This window comes from Mustela putorius, unplaced genomic scaffold, assembly GCF_011764305.1.
Source record: "Mustela putorius furo isolate JIRA1106 unplaced genomic scaffold, ASM1176430v1.1 tig00000835_pilon_pilon_pilon, whole genome shotgun sequence".
Taxonomy (NCBI): Eukaryota; Metazoa; Chordata; class Mammalia; order Carnivora; family Mustelidae; genus Mustela; species Mustela putorius.
This window is the reverse complement of record NW_025421492.1, coordinates 603,594-623,411: the sequence shown is the minus strand read 5'-3', so window position 1 is coordinate 623,411 and position 19,818 is coordinate 603,594. Positions and strand designations below refer to the sequence as shown.

Genomic DNA, 19,818 nt, shown 5'->3' with positions numbered 1-19,818 from the left:
TCTAGCAGTCAACTGACCCTTTAAAAATTATTAACTCACAGTTAGAATTGTATTGGCTATAGGTTGTTTTTTTCATCAAATATTTTGTCTTTATAATAGGTAATTCCAATCTAGTGATGAGTCAGTATCATCCCACAGCATTTTAAGTCCTATACAAACAGCTTATATTTATTATTTTTTATTTTCAGCAGAATCCTTCTTCATAAAGTAACCAACAATGCCTCTATTATACTCCTTAAAATAGTATATCACCTAATAACCTTCAGGTATGCTTTGGTGTTACAATCTTTATCCAATGTCTTACCTCAGCTCTTAACTCAGAGATCAGTCTATCCTTGCTCTTTTGAGATTTTGATTCTTCCTTTATATCTCCTGATATTTCTTCCATTTCATTTTCATGCTGACCAGGAATAATGTTAAGCTGAAAAAAAGGAGAAGTTAAAATTATAGTCACATAATGCTCCAGTGTCTGGCTCCAGGATAACTCATATTAGTCTTTCATTTTGCTTTTAGTTTAGTTTTTTGGATTCTGGCAGGCTTTATCATTGCTGAGGTAATTAATGTAGTTGAACCATTTATTTATTATATTTCTTATATTATTTCTTATATTTGAAAAATTCTTGGTTGTTAGAAAACAAATCAACAATCTCCATAAATCCAAACTCACCAATTGAAAAAACTGGGCAAAACTTGGTTACTACACAGAACCCTGGTAACTGACCAACTATATTCTAAAGAAATCTAATTAATACTGATCTTATAATCTTGAATATTTATAATACAGGACTCTTCATAATCCTACTTAATGTCCATTTTTTTACGAAGTCCAAAGAGTTTATAGATTATAATAGAGGTAAACTTGGGCAATGGGAAAAAAAAATCATCTATACAATGCTAGAACTGGTAAAAATATGTTTATAAAAGATGCCAATAAATTAGCAGGAAAACAGGATAAATAAACTATGGCATATCCAGATAATGGAATATTATTCAGCACTAAAAAGCCATGAAAAGACACAGAGAAAACTTAAAATATATTACTAAGTGAAAGAAGCCAATCTGAAAAGGTTACTTACTGTATAACTAATTTTTGACACTCTGGAAAAGGCGAGACCATGGAGACAATATAAAATCAGTGCTTTTCAGGTTCTTGGGGAGGAAGGGGTGAGTAGGTGGCACACAGAGATTTTCAGGGCAGTGAAACTATTTGGTATAACACTGGTGGATATATGTCACTATACATTTGTCTAAACCCAGAGAATGCACAACACCAAGAGTATACTCTAAGGAAAACTATGGACTGATGTGTCAATGTAGGCTCATCATTTGTAACAAGTGTTACAAACAAGTCCTCCTGGTGGAGGACACTGATAACAGAAGGTTGTGCTTAAGTGCAGACAGGGAGCACAGGGGAAATGTATGTATCTCCCTCTCAATTTTGCTGCGAATCAAAAACTGCTCTAAAAGATACTCTAAAAAAAGAAACATAGGAACATGAGAAAAATCCTGGAAACACACAGTAATTTTTCCTCCTAATTGTTCTTATAGTTTTCAGCAGAAACACAAAATTTGATAAACCTACAAAATACGTAATACATACACATATAATATTTTGTTTTGTTAACATATTTTTCCCTAAAATATGGAGGCAAATATTTTCAAAATTAATATAATTTGTAAGGAATCCCACAATAAATTAGAAAATAAAAGCAAACATTATATTACCTATTTATAATTAAAATGATATTACTCATAACATTATCATTGTTAATAGTAATATTGAGTATGTAATAGTCTCTAGGAACTGGACTTGAGACGTATTTCCTGAGTTAAAGGTAGAGTAATCCTATGCGTTAGGTATGTAGTACCATCTTTACCTTAAAGAAAAATAAGCTGTATTTTTACTAGGCTTAAGCAAGTTCCCCAAATTTGCAAAGCTAGTAACCGGAAGAGCACATTTTAAGAATGTTTTTGTCAAATTCATTACCTGAGTTCTTAATTACAAACTGGTAGCTACACCTATAATTATAAAGCTAAAAGCTGTTGTATAGTTTACTGAAAGGCAAAAGACTTACAGCCACATGCTCAAAATGAACTACAAGGGTATTAGGGTGCCCAGTACAGACAGGCTCCTTGCTCAGAGTTAGTCACGTGGAGAAAATGCCATGGAAAGCAAGCGTGGAACTGGATGCAATGCTAAGAAGTTCAAAGTCTGTCCATGCATGTCTCACCCTACTTCATGTAAATAGACAATGTGGCATTCACCTCTGGCTAAACTAAACTAAACTAAAAGTCACTTTGCTAAAGAAAATAATTAATTATAAGAGTAAAATCAAAGAAATCAAAGCATCAGGTTTTGGTTTGCATTCACCAAAGTAAACCCCAACTCATTCTGGTAATTGAATGCCCTTAGTTTTACTTCTAAAATCTTGACCATTAATTCTCAGGGAATTAGATCAATCAATAAGTTCTCTCACTATTAACAGGACTGCGATCAATGTTACCACTCAAAGGAGAGAAGAGGTAAGAAAATAACTTTTCATACAGTATGGGAAATCCACACCAATTATCTAAAATAATTCCATTTTCACTGACAGTAGAAAATCAAGGATCTTTGGATATACAAAGAAACCAAGAACATGAATAAAATAGCCAAGATTTGAAATCACAATGTCTGACAGAGGGAGGAAAAAGGACAGAGATAAATAGTATAATTTAAGATATGAAAGAAAATGTTATTAAAAATATAATCACTGGGAAAAAATGAATTGCACCCATAAATTAAGGACAGAACAATTTCAAAATTTCAAAGAACAATAAAGGAAAAAAATTAAAATGTGTCTAGTAATCCTTTTGTTTGGAAAAATTCACTAGAAACATTGGAAAATAGAGTCAGAGGTTAAAGTATCTTGAAGCTCTGTTCTTGGAACTGTTTGCTTGATGCATTCACTCCTTTGGGAAAGATGATGTGCACCCACAGCACCACATACTAATAGAAATTCTGATAATCTCCAAACGTCTAGTTCTATCTTGTAGGTCTCCTTTGAACTTCGGACCTAATGTCCTACTCCTTGTCACTTTTATAGGTATCTAAAATTTAACGCATTGCAAACACAAATTAAGAATTCCCTAAACTTGTTTCTCTGCCAATCTCTGCCATCTCAGTTAAGTATCAACTCTATCCTTCCCTTTAATCAGACCAAGGATTTTGGATTTATTTTTAACTCCTTTCTTTCTCCGACACATCATACCCAAACCAAAATCAAAATAATTCAGTGTTGCCTTCAAACTATATATAGTAAATCCATCCATTTCTCTACCTATACTACTACTATTTCTCTACCTATACTATACTACTGCCTTGATCAAAGGTCACCATGTTCTCTCACGTCAGTTATTTTAATAGCTGCCACAATCTCTGCTTCTCCATGTAACTCTGTAGTCCCTTTCCCAAAACAGCAGTCAATAAAGCATTTTCAAAGTAAATCAAATCATTTAATTCTGAGGCTCAAATCTTTCCAGTGGCTTTCCAACGCATTCAGAGTGTAAGTCCAAGTCCTTACCATCTGCCTGGCCCTGGATGCCCTCAGTGCTCTTCTCCTACTCCTACCTCTTCTTCTGTTAGTCACTCTGGCCTTCTCACTGTTCCTACACACTCCAGGCAGGAAACAGCAAAAAAATAAAATAAATATTCTACAGTGAGGCACTTAAAACACTGTAACAGGAAAAAAAAAAAAGCCACTCTGATGGCCAGATTAATAAAACAACTATACTTTTCCCTATGAAAATTTGAGTTATTTTGATCATTTGAAAATTATACTTTGGACTCAAAATCACCTTAATTTTGCTACTTACCCTATTAAACTTCAGGCTCAGATTAATGGAGTTATAATTAAAATCTAATTAGTAGCTGAAAGGTTGAAAGCTATAGATGTGTAGATATTAAGGATTATTTTAGCAGAATTATGAATGTCATCCACAAGTGATATATCACATTACTTAAACTGAAAGTGACAGAAATAGAAGGTACCTGAGAAAGTGAATGAATCAGCATTAGAAAGCATTTTCCAAGTTCAGGTCCTTTTATTTAATAGCTATATTTAAGTATAGTCTCTTATAAGACTTCTTTTTCTGAAATTGCATCATAATATAATTCCAAAATTCCTCTTTAAAATTTCTCTTTTCAAATGCAGTATTTGTGAAAGGTTAAACCAGGCAACTTTTCACATCTCTGACTTCAGAAATATCTACCATAATTTGCTTCTGGAAAATTAGCAATGCTATATGTAAATATTTATTCTCCTACATTCAAATTAGCATGGAATGAAAGTCTTTTTGAAGATGATTCTGGAAAACAAAAATATTGTGTAACTTACAAATAAAAATATTTTCTTACTTATTCAGATCAAGTAGGAAAAGAAAATTTCATTTCAAAAATGGCACAAAAATATAATCTAACATACCCTGTTATTTTATTTCGCCTCACATTTTACCCTTCAAAATAATAAAAAATGATTAGGTAGTTATTGCTTATCTCAAAGATCTGGCTTTTGTGAAATATTGTGTTCAATATTTATGTCAATGTTATTAATAATACAACAAAATTCAATCTCCTCAGAGACTAAACCCATAATTTCTCCCATAACTCTCAACAAATGATCTTGCAACTTCATTCATGGAAAAGCAGGAAAGCTATAGATAGGAAGGATCTTCAACTTCTTGTACCATAATCTACAAATTTTCAACCATCTATACAAATCTTTCCTTCTTTCCTCTTGTTAAAGAACTTAAAATAGCCTTCTCCTAGAGTCAAACACTAATCATTTCATTTGTAGTCAGGATTTGGTACCTTTGGGGTACTTGGTTAATTCATTCTACGAACTGTTCGCCTGCTGGATTTTCAAGATCTCTTGGCTTCTCCCTCATCAACACTTAGTTGCCTGATAGTTTCCATTTAGGTTGTAAAGCAAAGTATGAGAGATCAAGTAGGGCAGATCCTCTCCTTTTCTTTCTCTCTCTCTCCCACCTCTGGAAAAAACACCTCTTTTCCCATTTTGGAGGTTTCCACTCCAGCTCTGTTTCCTCTCACTCTCAAGTGCCTTGGAAGAGTTGCTCACATTCACATTTTCCCCATGCTCCCCTTTCACTCATTCCTACATTGGCTTTTGCTACACCCATTCCCAATATTTCCCAACACACAATATTCAACCTTGTCCTTAACTTGAATCCATGGCAGAATCTGATTCCTGTTAACAATGCCTTTGCTCAAGCACTCTTTTCTTCTGGCTTATGGAAGGAAAGGTTTTCTTTCTCTGCAGTTTCCCTTTTTCTTTCTGCCTTACCTGTACTAATCCTCCAAACCGTCTTTTGTTTCATTCAGTATACCACCACGGGGGTGGGGGTGGGGCAGGATCCCCTTCACTCCCATGCTTCCACCACCTTCTCATGGTTCATTGTTCACATTTCTTTCTTACACTCATAAATTCCAAATCCCACCAAACACTCCTCCCTCAAGCTCAGTATACTCAGTTTTGAATACATGATCATTTCCCCTCAAGTTTCTCTTCCTCATGATGTGCCTTCTTTGGTGGAAGGCAACTCCATAGATAAGGTCAGAAATCCAAATCCTCTTCTCTCTAACACCCTAGTATCCATGTACATTTATTTCCAACATTCACTGAATCACCAAGCATCACAATGTTTTTCACGTGTATATTTCTCAACTCTCCACATTCCCAACCAAACTTAGGTTGTTTCTCTCTCTGGATTACCAACAGACTCATAGAACTTTCCTCATCACCTGTACCCCCAAAATCTCTTCTTCACACTGAAAGTTGAGTCATTTTTTCAGTGATGTAATCAAACTGATGCTGGTTAACACAATGCAATGGCTTTTCCCATTGCCCTCATGTTGATGCATACATTTATAATTTGGCTTTGGAATAAGTATTGAATATCAAATAGTACAGAGTCTAAGACCAAGTTTTTAGCAATTGGGTAGGTTCTGGTGGTGATACCATATTCTTACGAAAAGTGAGGAAAGGTGGAAATGTGCCCAAATAGAAAATGACCCAAATGCAGTGGACCCAGGGATAGCTAACAACAAGGTAAAGGTTCCAGATGATTTTAATAACTCTAAGTGCATGGAGAAGCCTCCAAAATTCAACATAACTGCAAAAATTTTAGCCAAGATTATTTAAACTAATCTTCACCTAATTCCCTCCCTCAATCTTAAAGAATGGTAGTAAAGAATAAAACAACGTTTAACTATGCTCACAGCAAATTTTCTTCTATTCTTTAAGTCAAAATAAAGCACTAAATATCTAATCTTAGTGGTATTTAAACTGTTTTGCTCTCATGCTAATGTATCCTTTACTTTTTTTAAAGACTTGACTAAATAGTATATTGATTTAGATACAAAAATGAATTTCCTGCTGAATTTTAAATATTTTAAATAAAATGGTTGCATCATATCTTACAGAATGTTAACATCTAAACCCCACATAACTGTAATGCTATCATCTATTCAAAAAATTGTAATAATTTTATTTCTTGAATTTTTATTTCTATTTCACCTTCCCCAGGTCATCATACTGTAACGTGTTTATATTTGAAAATGTTTTTACTCAATAACATGCAATAAAAATGCATATATAAAATTTGTATGTGTATGTTGTGGCTGTAAGATTCCAAATGTTAAAAAGTTTCTTTGGATTGAATTATCTCTACAATTATTATGGGTACATGGTTGCTTAAAAATAAGACAAGACAGCACATATTGTGATAAGTAATTATTAAATATAAACTAATCATTTTCTGGAAATGCATTTCTTAATGAGATAGATAGATACATTTTTTCAATTAGTTTGTGTATCCATGGATGAAATTACTTATTGATAGAATGAAGTAAGAATTATCATCAGTTTTCTCTATTCTTTTTTAAAGGTAGGCACTGAGAAAGTTGATCACATGCTAATATATATGGAAGATGTTTTGTTATAGCAAAGGCTTTGCTTGTGTTGTTTTTTAATATCCTTCTAAATAAATGACAAAGCTACTTCTGATCTTATAACAAAATTAATTTTTTTATTATCTGTAAACTGACAAATCCATTAGGTCCCATTCCACTATTTTTATGAAAAAGAAATGAGAAAACCACTTGAAATGACAAAAGTTTTGTGATCCACTGATTAGCTGGTTTCTCAAAACAAATATTCCAAAATATCTCTATGTTTGGTATGTCTGCATTTTCCCCACTGGCAAAATGTTCTAAAACCACACCTGGGTTGGGAGACAAGCATGACTTTCATTTGAAAAGTGGATGGAGGGTAATGTGGGAAAAGAGAACTCACTTGAAAAGGACAAACTTCTTTAGGCAACTGGATTTCTGAAGGCCGCATATGAAAGTTTGGGAATCTGAAGTTGAAATCCACATAACTATCCCATGGGGACCTGTGGGAAGATGGTAGTGGTGCGGTGGTGGTAGTCCTTTTAGGGTACGCAAATCTCTGCATGAAAATAGGCAGAGCAATGACAATAACAAAATTAAAACCCATGGAAGCCTATAGCAAAATGAGGTGGGAAGTTTTCCCTAAAATCCTAAGATAACAGGTATGTTAAGACAATCTACTTGAAGAACTCCAGAATACCAGCATCTGTTTGAGAAAATTAAATGGAAGAAACTACATACCCTGAGAACAGGAGAACCTCAAACTGACAGTACACCTCCCCTGAAAATGTGTCAGGTTGATTTGAAAACAGTAGATGAAACTAAGAGAGTTTTACACATAGAGGGCAAGAGGCCCACAATGAAATCTGAAATGCAACAATCTATATCCTGTATACTCTCAAAAACCAAAACAGATAAAACTTCCTTTAAAAACATATCCTAGAGATGTCTGGGTGGCTCAGTTGGTTAAGCATCTGACTCTTCATTTCAGCTCAGGACATGATCTCAGGGTCATGGGATCAAGCCTGCATTGGGTTCCATGCTCAGCATGGAGTCTGCTTGAGATTCTCTCTCCCTCTCTCTCTCTCTGCTCCTGCTCTCTTTCTCTCTCTTCCAAATAAATAAACAAAATCTTAAAAAACAAAACAAAACACCCTGAACTAAAGTGGGAAATGATGAAAATGGAATCGATATGAAAGGAACAAAGGCAATAAAGGCAGAGTGATCCAGAGAAATCAGTTAGGGAACAGAGTCAGGGAGTTTTGGAAAGGACAAGACAATGTCATAAATTTAGGGCACTTTACACAAATATGAGTAGTGACCTCTAGAAAACACTTTTTCCTCCACTTTCTGTGTAAGAGTGAGTTACAAAAAGGATCATAGTTGAATCATGTTATGTTAGTATAACAACAAAAGAATGAACGAATGATGCTCTTACAAAGAAAGTATGCTATAGATAATAACATTCTAGAGTATGCTATATAGTAGAATATAGAATACAGGATGAGTATTCTAGAGTATGTTATAGATAATTCTAGAGTATGCTGTAGATAATAAGAACATTCTAGAAATACATGCCCACTAGAGAAAAAGAAAACAAGACAAATTTTTCATTGTGACCTTAACAAAAATAATAAAATTATATATAATGTGAAGGAGCAACACACCCTAGAATTAGAGAAACTCAGAAATGTTATAGTGCTAGGAAAAGAATTAGAAATAAAAGAAAAAGTATTTCAGAATAAACTATAAGGAACATAAGAGCAAGTAAATGAAATAGATAATGTCTTAAGAAATAAGGTAAACCAGAAATAAGATGCTAAAAGTCCAAAAGTAATCAAGATAAAATATTTAAAAAGATATCAGAAACTGTGACTGAGTGACAAAGATTTAGCACATTTATAAATTTCCCAATTTTTCCTCTAAAATGGCCTGAAATAGTGATTATAATTGCAGCAACATACTCATCCATGCAGACTGTGGCATGGAGATATGTCCTATTATGAGCACCCAGGACTCTCTGAAGATGAGTCATGCCATTGAGTATATATCTTGTCATACCACAGAGTAAGTAAACTACAAAAGAGTACTACGATTTCATCGAATGTTTGCAGTTGCTAATATAAAAAATGTTCTGCTCTTTTGAATATCATAAGGATGATAAGTAAAGGTACTATGGAAAACATCCAATAAGTTTAAATTCATGAATTTATAATACTACTTTAGAAACCTAATTTAATACTGGGGAATGCTAGTGATCCAATTCATTTAAAGAAAGGAAAAGTAACCTACCCTGTATCCCAACTATGTCTAAATGAACAAAATACTGTATGGAAGGAAGTTCTTGATCTTGGGTTGTGAGTTTGAGCACCACATTGGGTTAGAGATTACTTAAAAAAAAAGACTATATTACTTAAAATATATATATTTATAAATATATATATTTATATATTTAAATTATATAAATTGGGTCAGAGATTGCTTTAAAAAATAAATGAATATATATACTTATTTATTTTTTGAAGTGGAGCATGCAATTCTTGATCTTGGGTTGTGAGTTTGAGCACCACATTGGGTTAGAGATTACTTAAAAAAAAAATATATATATATACACACACACACACACACACACACACACACACACACACGTATAAGTGTATATATATAATATAGAGATTAATTAAAATATATATTTATAAATATATATATTTATATATTTAATATATATAAATTGGGCCAGAGATCACTTTAAAAAATAAATAAATAAATAAATAAATAAATAAATATTTTTGTTTATTTAACCACATTGCGTTAGAGATTATTTCAAAAAATAAATAAATTTATTTATTTATTTGTTTGTTTGTTTGTTTTTTGAAGTGGAGCATGCAATTCTTGATCTTGGGGTTGTGAGTTTGAGCACCACATTGGGTTAGAGATTAATTTAAAAATAAATAAATAATGCATGCTCCACCGATAGAGCCAGTAAGACTGGTACACCAGCCACGTCTACCAGAGAGGAAGTTCTTTTCATTTAAATGATCCAGTAAGGAGTGCCTGGGTGACTCAGTTGGTTAGGCGTCCATGTCTTGAGCCCTCCCTCCTCAGTAGAGAGCCTGCTTCTCCCATTCTCTCTGCCTGCCACTCCCCCAACTTGTGCTTGCTTTCTCTGTCTCAAAAATCTAAACAAAATCTTAAAAAACTAAAAATTTCCAAATAATAACTTCAGAAGAAATAATACAATTAGAATATGATTTTGCAACTCCTAATTAATGGAAATAGCATCATCAGCACCACCAAGAAACAAACAAATACCATGTGCTTCCTAATGAACAACGCATTATCTAGGAGAACAGTCTTGAAACTGAATCAAATCATACCTTCTGATCAAACAAAGATTTAATAGGAAATACAGAATACAGAGTAACATATCAAACCATACAATGTATAAATACAATCTATAAAATTCAGAATAGAATCCAAGGGATAAATAACCTATTTTTTTTTAAAAAGCAAATTTTAAAAAGGACAAAAAGAAGTTGCATAAAGATAAAACCTACATATTAAAATGCACTTAAAAAGACATCCAATTAGGTTGGAGAAACCAAGATGGCAGAGGAATAGGAGACTGAGCTATCACTAGGTCCCAAGAGTTCAGCTAGACAGTTATCAAACACTTACAAATTCAACAGGAGATCAAAGAGAAGGAGAGCAGCAATTCTAGGAACAGAGAATCGACCACTTTCTGGAAGGTAGGACATGCAGAGAAGTGAATCCAAAGCGACGGGAAGATAGATTGTTGTGGGAGGAGCCACCTCCTGGCAAGTGGTGGAGCAGTGGTGCACAAAATTGGAACTTTCAGAAGTCTAATCCACTGAGGGACATTGCCCCAGAGGCTAAGTGGAGGTGGAGCCCTCCTGAGGACAGTGTGGTCTCAGGACCCGCAGGGTCACAGAAAGACGGGGATGTCTGAGTGTGGCAGAGCTGCCAGGTATCAGAGCAGGGAAACCAACTCCAGAGACGAAGCCAAGAAGTGAGCACTCAGCTCGGGGTTACCTTAAACTATGATCCAAGGCACAGTTGGACCTCTGCTCTTTGAGCAGGGATCCTATAAATGGCAGATCTGGAGAGACCCCCTCATTCCTCCCCCAGGAGGAGCAGCATGGGAGAGTGCAACATAAGTCTACTGGGTTTGGAGACACCAAATGGGGTCATGCACCAGAGATAGAAATGCTCAGTCATAGGCCAGGTGAGCACTGAGTGTGGCTGGAGACCAGGGAGATAGTAATGATTGACTGCTTTTCTCTGAGGGCACACTGAGAAGTGAGGCCTCAAGCTCTCGGCTCCTCTGGGCCAGAGATTGGGAGGCTGCCATCTTCATTTTCATCCTCCAAAAATATATGGAAAGCATTCAGGGAACAAAAGCTACCTAGCGGGAACACAAGCAGATTACTGAGCCTGGCCAGTGTGATTCCACCTCAGGCAAAGACATCTCAGAATCATGGCAACAGGCCCCTCCCCAGAAGATCAGCAAGAACATCCAGCCAAAAAGCTGGGATGGATGGGAACATCCATCCCAAAGCAAGTACACCAATCAATGAGAACTATGGATCTCCAGAGCTATGAGAAAGCAATACATAGAATTCATGGCTTTTTTCCCATTATCCTTTAGCCTTGCAAAGTTAAATGTTTTTAACTTTATTTTTTTCTTGTTCTACTTTCTTAACTTTTCCACTTTCCTCTTTTAACATTTTTAAACTATTCTATCTTAACAGTATCTTTTTTAAAAAAATCTTTTAAAATTTTCATTGTTATAGTCATATAATATCCCTTCATTGTAGCTATCTTATTTTTTGTATACATACAGATTTTTTTTCTTTAAAATTTTGGGATACAATCAAAATACACCGTAAATCTAGTGCATGGCTCTGTTCTAGTCTGCAGCCTGATCACATTCTCTCCCTGTTCCTTTTTTTCTTTTCCAACCAACTTATCAGTTCCTCTTTTAGAATCTTTTTTAATTTCATCTTTACAGTCATATTCCATCCCTTCATTATGTTTATCCTTATTTTTGAATATATATGTTTTTTTTCTTTAAGATTTTGGGATGTAGTTTCTTCTCACAGACCAGAATATACCCCAAATCAAGTGGGTGGCTCTTTTCTATTCACTAGTCTTATATATGTATATACACACACACACACACACACACACACACACACACATATTCCCCCCCTTCTTCTCCCCCCAGTATTAGGTCACTTCTGATTTGGCTTGTGTATATTTTTCTGGGGTATTTTCCACCCTTTTTGTATTTTATTCTCTCACTCATACATTCTTATCTGGATAAAATAACAAGGTGGAAAAACTCACCACAAACAAAGAACAAGAGGAAATACCAAAGGCTAGGGACCTAATCAATATGAACATTGGTAATATGTAAGAACTAGAGTTCAGAATGAAGATTATTAAGGTGCTAGCTGGGCTTGAAAAGGCATGGAGGATATTAGAGAATCCCTTTCTGGAGAAATAAAAGAACTAAAATCTAACCAAGTTGAAATCAAAAAAGCTATTAATGCAGTGCAATAAAAAATGGAGGCTCTTATGCTAGGATAAATGAGTCAGAAGAGAGAATTAGTGATAGAGAAGAACAAATAATGAAGAATAAAGAAGCTGAGTGAAAGAGAGACAAGCTACTACTGGACCATGAGGGGAAAATTCGAGAGATAAATGATACCATAAGATGAAACATTATTAGAATAATTGGGATCCCAGAAGAAGAAGAAAGAGAGAGCGGGGCAGAAGGTATACTGGAGCAAATTATTGTAGAGAATTTCTCTAATAAGGCAAAGGGAACAAGCATCAAAATCAGGGAGGCTCAGAGAAACATCCTCAAAATCAATAAAAATAGGTAAAACTTAAAAAACTTAAAAATACTTAAAAAATAAGTAAAACTTACAAGTCTTAGTAATAAAGAGAAAATCCTGAACACAGCTTGGGAATAGAGGTCTGTAACATACAATGGTAGAAATATTAGATTGGCGGCAGACCTATCCACAGACACCTGGCAGGCTAGAAATGGTTGACATGATATATTCAGAGCATTGAATGAGGAAAATATGCAGGCAAGAACACTATATCCAGCTAGCCTGTCATTAAAATAGAAAGAGGGATAAAAAGTTTCCAGGACAAACAAAAATTAAAAGAATTTGCAAACACCAAACCAGCCCTACAGGAAATATTGAAAGGGGTCCTCTAAGCAAAGAGAGAGACTAAGAGTAGTAGACCAGAAAGGAACAAAGACAATATGCAGCAACAGTCACCTTACAGGCAATACAATGGCACTAAACTAATATCTTTCAATAGTTACCGTGAATAAGCTAAATGCCCCAATTAAAAGACAGAGGGTATCAGAATAGAAAACCAAAACCCATCAATATGTTGTCTACAAGAAACTCACTGAAGACCCAAAGACACCTCCAGATTTAAATTGAGGGAGTGGAAAACAATTTACCATGCTAATGGACATCAGAAGAAAGCTGGGGTGGCAATCCTTATATCAGATCAATTAGATTTTAAGCCAAAGACTATAATAAGAGATGAGGAAAGACACTATATCATACTTAAAGGCTCTATCCAACAAGAAGATCTAACAATTTTAAATATCTATGCCCCTAACATGGGAGCAGCCAATTATTAAACCAATTAATAACAAAATCAAAGAAACACATTGACAATAATACAATAATAGTAGGGGACTTTAATATCCCCCCTCATTGAAATGGACAGATCATCTAAGCAAAAGATCAACAAGGAAATAAAGGTTTAAATGACACACTGGACCAGATGGACATCACAGACATATTTAGAACATTCCATCCCAAAGCAACAGAATACACATTCTTCTCTAGGGAACATGGAACATTCTCCAGAATAGATCACATCCTCGATCACAAATTAGGTCTCAACCAACTATAAGATTGGGATCATTCCCTGCATATATTCAGACCACAATGCTCTGAAGCTAGAACTCAATCACAAGAGGTAAGTTGGAAAGAACTCAAATACATGGAGGCTAAAGAGCATCTTACTAAGGAATGAATGGGACAATCTGGAAATTAAAGAAGAATTGAAAAAATTCATGGAAACAAATGAAAATGAAAACACAACTGTTCAAAATCTTTGGGACAGAGCAAAGGCAGTCCTGAGAGGAAAGTATATAGTGATACAAGACTTTTTTAGAAACAAGAACCCAACCTAACCCTATACCTAAAGGACCTGGAGAAAGAACAGCAAAGAAAGCCTAAATCCAGCAGGAGAAGAGAAATAATAAAAACCAGAGTAGAAATCAATGAAATAGAAACCAAAAGAATAGTAGAACAAATAAACAAAACTAAGAGCTGACTCATTGAAAGAATTAATAAGATTGAGAAACCCCTGGCCAGACTTATCAAAAAGAAAAGAGGAAGGACCCAAATTAATAAAATCATGAATAGAAGAGTTCACAACCAACACCAAATAAATACAAATAATTATAAGACCATATTATGAGCAACTATACATCAGCAAATTTGACAATCTGAAAGAAATGGATGCATTCCTAGAGACATATAAACTACCAAAACAGAACAAGGACAAAACAAAAAAAACTGAACAGACCCATAACCAGTAAGAAGATTGAAGCAGTCATCAAAAATCTCCCAACAAATAAGAGCCCAGGGCCAGATGACTTCCCAGGGGAAGCCTACCAAATATATTTTTTTTAAATTTTATTTATTTATTTGACAGAGAGAGAGAGATCACAAATAGGCAGAGAGACAGACAGAGAGAGAGATGAGGAGAAGCAGGCTCCACACTGAGCAGAGAGCCTGATGCGGGGCTCGATCCCAGGCCCCTGGGATCATGACCTGAGCCGAAGGCAGAGGCTTAACCCACGGAGCCACCCAGGCGCCCCACCTACCAAATATTTAAAGAAGAATTAATACCAACTCTTCCTGAAACTGTTCAAAAACAGAAATGGAAGGAAAACCTTCCAAACTCTTTATGATGCTGGCATTACCTTGATCCCAAAACCAGACAAAGACCCCATCAAAAAGGAGAATTACAGACCAATATCCTTGATGAACACAGATGCAAAAATTCTCACCAAAATACTAGCCAATAGGATCCAACAGTACATTAAAAGGATTATTCACCATGACCAAGTAAGATTTATTCCTGAGCTGCAAGATTGGTTCAACATCCACGAATCAATCAATGTGTACAATACATTAATAGAAGAAAGAACAAGAACCATATGATACTTTCAATAGATGCTGAAAAAGCATTCGAAAAAGTATAGCATCCTTTCTTGATCAAAACTCTTCAAAGTGTAGGGACAGAAGGTCCATACCTCAATATCATCAAAGCCATCTATGAAAAACCCACAGTGAATATTCTTCTCACTGAGGAAAAACTAAGAGCTTTTCCCCTAATGTCAGGAACATGGCAGGGATGTGCACTATCACCACTGCTATTCAACATAGTTCTAGGAGTCCTAGCCTCAACAATCAGAAAATAAAAAGAAATTAAAGGCATCTGAATTGGCAAAGAAGTCAAACTCTCACTTTTTGCAGATGTTATACTTATGTATCATATAGTATCATTTATGTGGAAAACCCAAAAGGCTCTGCTTCAAAACTGCAAGAACTCATACAGAAATTCAGTAAAGTGTCAGGTTATAAAATCAATGCACAAAAATCAGTTACATTTCTATACATCAACAGCAAGACAGAAGAATGAGAAATTAAGGAGTCAATCCAATTTATAATTGAACCCAAATCCATAAGATACCTAGGAATAAACCTAACCAAAGAGGCAAAGAATCTGTACTCAGAAAACTATAAAGTACTCATGAAAGAAATTGAGGAAGACACAAAGAAATGGACAAATGCCCCATGCTCATGGATTGGAAGATCAAATATTGTGAAAATGTCTATGCTACCTAAAGCAACCTACATATTTAATGCAACCCCTATCAAACTACCACTGATTTTTTCAAGGAAATGGAACAAATAATCCTAAAATCTATATGGAACCAGAAAATACCCCAAATAGCCAGAGGAATGTTGAAAAAGAAAGCCAAAGTTGGTGGCATCACAATTCCAGCCTTCAAGCTCTATTACAAAGCTATAATCATCAAGACTGTATGGTACTGGCACAAAAACAGACACAAAGGTCAATGGAACGGAATAGAGAGCCCAGAAATAGACCCTCAACTCTATGGTCAACTACTCTTTGACAAAGCAGGAAAGAATGTCCAATGGAAAAAAGACAGTCTCTTCAACAAATGGTGCTGGGAAAATTGGACAGCCACATGCAGAAGAATGAAACTGGACCATTTCCTTACACCACACACAAAAATAGACTCAAAATGGATGAAAGACCTCAATGCGAGACAGGAATTCATCAAAATCCTTGAGGAGAACATAGGCAGCAACGTTTTTAACATCAGATGCAGCAGCTTCTTCCTAGAAACATCACCAAAGGTGATGTTTGAGAAGCAAACACAAAAATGAACTACCAGGACTTCACCAAGATCAAAAGCTTTTGCACAGCAAAGGAAACAGTCAACAAAACCAAAATACAATGGACAGAATGGAGAAGATCTTTGCAAATTACATAGGAGATAAAGGGCTAGTATCCAAATTCTATAAAGAACTTATCAAACTCAACACCCAAAGAACAAATAATCCAATCAAGAAATGGGCAGAAGACAGGAACAGACATTTCTGCAAAGACATCCAGGTGGCTAAAAGTGCTCTACATCACTCAGCATCAGGGAAATAAAAACCAAACCCACAGTGAGATACCACCTCACACTAATCAGAAAAGCTAAAATTAATAAGTCAGGATATAATAGGTGTTTGCGAGGATGTGAGAAAGGGGAACCCTCCTACACTGTTGGTGGGAATGCAGGCTAGTGCAGCCACTCTGGAAAACAGCACGGAGGCTCCACAGAAAGTTGAAAATAGAGCTACCCTATGTCCCAGGAATCACACTACTGTGTATTTACCCTAAAGATAACAAATGTAGTGATCTGAAGGGGTATGTGTGCCCTAATGTTTATAGCAGCAATGTCCACAATAGCCAAACTATGGAAAGAACCCAGATGTCCATCAACAGATGGATGGATGAAGAAGATGTGGTATATATATATATATATATATATATATATATATATATATATGATTTGGTATATATACATACACACACATACATACAATGGAATACTATGCAGCCATCAAAATAAATGAAATCTTGCCATTTGCAATGACGTGGATGGAACTAGAGGGTATTACGCCAAGTCAATCAGAGAATAATAAAGAAGTCAATCAGAGAAAGACAATTATCATATGATCCCTCTGATATGAGAAATTTGAGAGGCAGGGCAGGGGATTGTGGATGGTAGGGAAGGAGAAAATGAAACAAGATTGGATCGGGAGGGAGACACACTATAAGAGACTCTTAATCTCACAAAACAGAGGGTTGCTGGGGGGAGGGGGGAAGGAGAGAGTGACTGGGTTATGCACAAGGGGAGGGTATGTGCTATGATGAGTGCTGTGAAATGTGTAAGCCTGAAGAGTCATAGACCTGTACCCCTGGGGCAAATAATAATTATATGTTAATAAAATAAATTTTAAAAAAGACATCCAATTAGAATGCCTAAGCTTTATTTGATTTTGATTCAAGTAAGTAAACTATGAAAATAAAATTGGAAATTTTATCACCATATATTTGATATTAGCAGATTAATGTTATTATTTTAGGTTTCAAAATGGTATTTGTATGTTTAATAATAGTCCTTACATTTTGAGATACATACAGAAATAGGCCCAGATAGAATAATCCAAGGCTGTAATGTGGATGGATTTGGTATGGTTAAAAATGATCAGCCAAAAGACAATCATTATAAAATATAGCTGATGGGAAAATTGGCGTTCATGATAGTATTTGTTTTTGTATACAGTTGATATTTTCTATTATAAAAAGCTTAAAAAATAATGGTCCCCCTGCTTGTAAAATCTCTTATACCTGTGCATGAGCATACTTGGAAAGTTGCCCAATTCTGGCTTATCTGAGAGTATAGGATCTATTAATCTACAGTCTTTGTTCTGTTAGTAATTCAGGTTCAGAATCTTTATCTATTAAAGACATGATTAGATTTTCATATAGAAAACACATAATATACAGGTTATAGCAGGTGACTTTTATCTTCTGTATGTGGTTGTGGGGGTACAGATGAATACGAATGGTGTTTGTCTGAGAGTTAATCAAGTCATAAGATTAGAAATCAGGAGTATGAAAAATAACACATTTCTACTCTGTCCAGTGGAAAGTGTGCATTCTGAATACCATTGTTATACTACCCAACTTCCAGCTTTATTCAAGTGCAGGCTCAGTAGTTACCTCAATAATCCAAGGTTACACGTTTTACTGATAGCTGATTTCTGTCCACAGAATCACTCAAAGGCCAGGGGAAAGCCAATTAGAGTCTCAAAGAATAATTTATTATTCTTAACAGATTTATCCACAAGGTTATCAAAGAGGATCGCACTGGTCAATGGAAGATTAATCATGACTTGCAGAGAATGTTCATCTGAGAAATTTAATTTGTATTTTGTCAAGAAGTTAACTAGTATGTATTTTAGATTAAAAAAAAAAACTAATAAGAGAATACAATGGGGTGCAGTTCTTCGTGTGGATATTTGTCAAGAGATGTTTATACAAACTTTTTTACCAATAGAATGAAGTTATTTTGCACGATGACTGATGAACAGGGAAATCAATCACTTTCCTTTATTCCATGTTGAATCTAAAGATACTGCTTTTTTCCCCTCTTAACTTTTGATTTATCCATTTCTAACAACTTCAGGTACTAAATCACAACAACAACAAAAGTTGTATTGCTTGGTCACAGACTTCCAATAAAATTTCTACCATGTTTATAAAAGAGCAACCGCAGAGTAGTCAAAAGACTATTAGAAAAACATCAGGAAGACTGTGTTATAATCTGGTCTGACTAAAGCTCTTCTCTGGCCTTGGACAACCAGCCTTTTAGGACTCAAATTATTCTGCTTTTCATAAAAGGAGTAAGATAAGCTAGAGTTTATTCTATGTAATTTTCCAGTGTTAATATTACGTGAAAGGAAGAGATCAAAATTATATACCTTGATAAATTAGAAAAAGGAAGAATGATAAACAGGTTAGAAATTATGTAAAAAAATAAAATGTTACCTAAAATAAGGTAGTAACTTCTGTACTTTTTTAATCCAGAAAAGAAGAAAATATATTTAAGACAAATATTATTTTAAAACAAGTTATCATGGAGTGCCTACGTGACTCAGTGGGTTAAAGCCTCTGCCTTCAGCTCAGGTCATGATCCCAGGGTCCTGGCATCGAGCCCCACAAGGGGCTCTCTGCTCAGAGGGAAGCCTGCCCCCCCCCCATCTGCCTCTCTGCCTACTTGTGATCTCTGTCTGTCAAATAAAAAATAAATCTTTAAGCAAAAATAAAAAAACAAAAACAAGTTATCATGACTAACCAAAACATTCACAAAACATACGTAAAACACATTCTAACTAAAAACTAACCACTTTTTTTCAAAAGCCACATGTAAGGAAAACAGGATGGAAAACCATACTTCTAATATATGGTCAAAACAATAGCGACTACAGATCAGGATGGAGTAGCAGAAACCAAATCTGGCAATCTGAAACTATTAAAATAGCAAGAAAAATAGAGCAAACAACTGTTATAAAAACACTGGTTATCAGGCAATTCTGGAGACATGGAAAACAAAGAAAAATAGCCGCCACATTGCTCATTTACTG

At 35.1% G+C, this 19,818-nt stretch overlaps 1 protein-coding gene across 7 annotated transcripts in view; it reads right to left on the bottom strand.

Moving 5' to 3' along the window:
- The window catches only part of CCDC102B (coiled-coil domain containing 102B), a 187,644-nt gene that overhangs the window by 45,211 nt on the left and 122,615 nt on the right, over positions 1-19,818 (bottom strand). For all 7 annotated transcript variants that reach the window (XM_045085204.1, XM_045085207.1, XM_045085205.1 and 4 more), the window contains one exon: positions 305-421. In XM_045085204.1, coding sequence (XP_044941139.1) covers positions 305-421 — 117 coding nt within the window. The remainder of the gene's footprint in view (positions 1-304; positions 422-19,818) is intronic.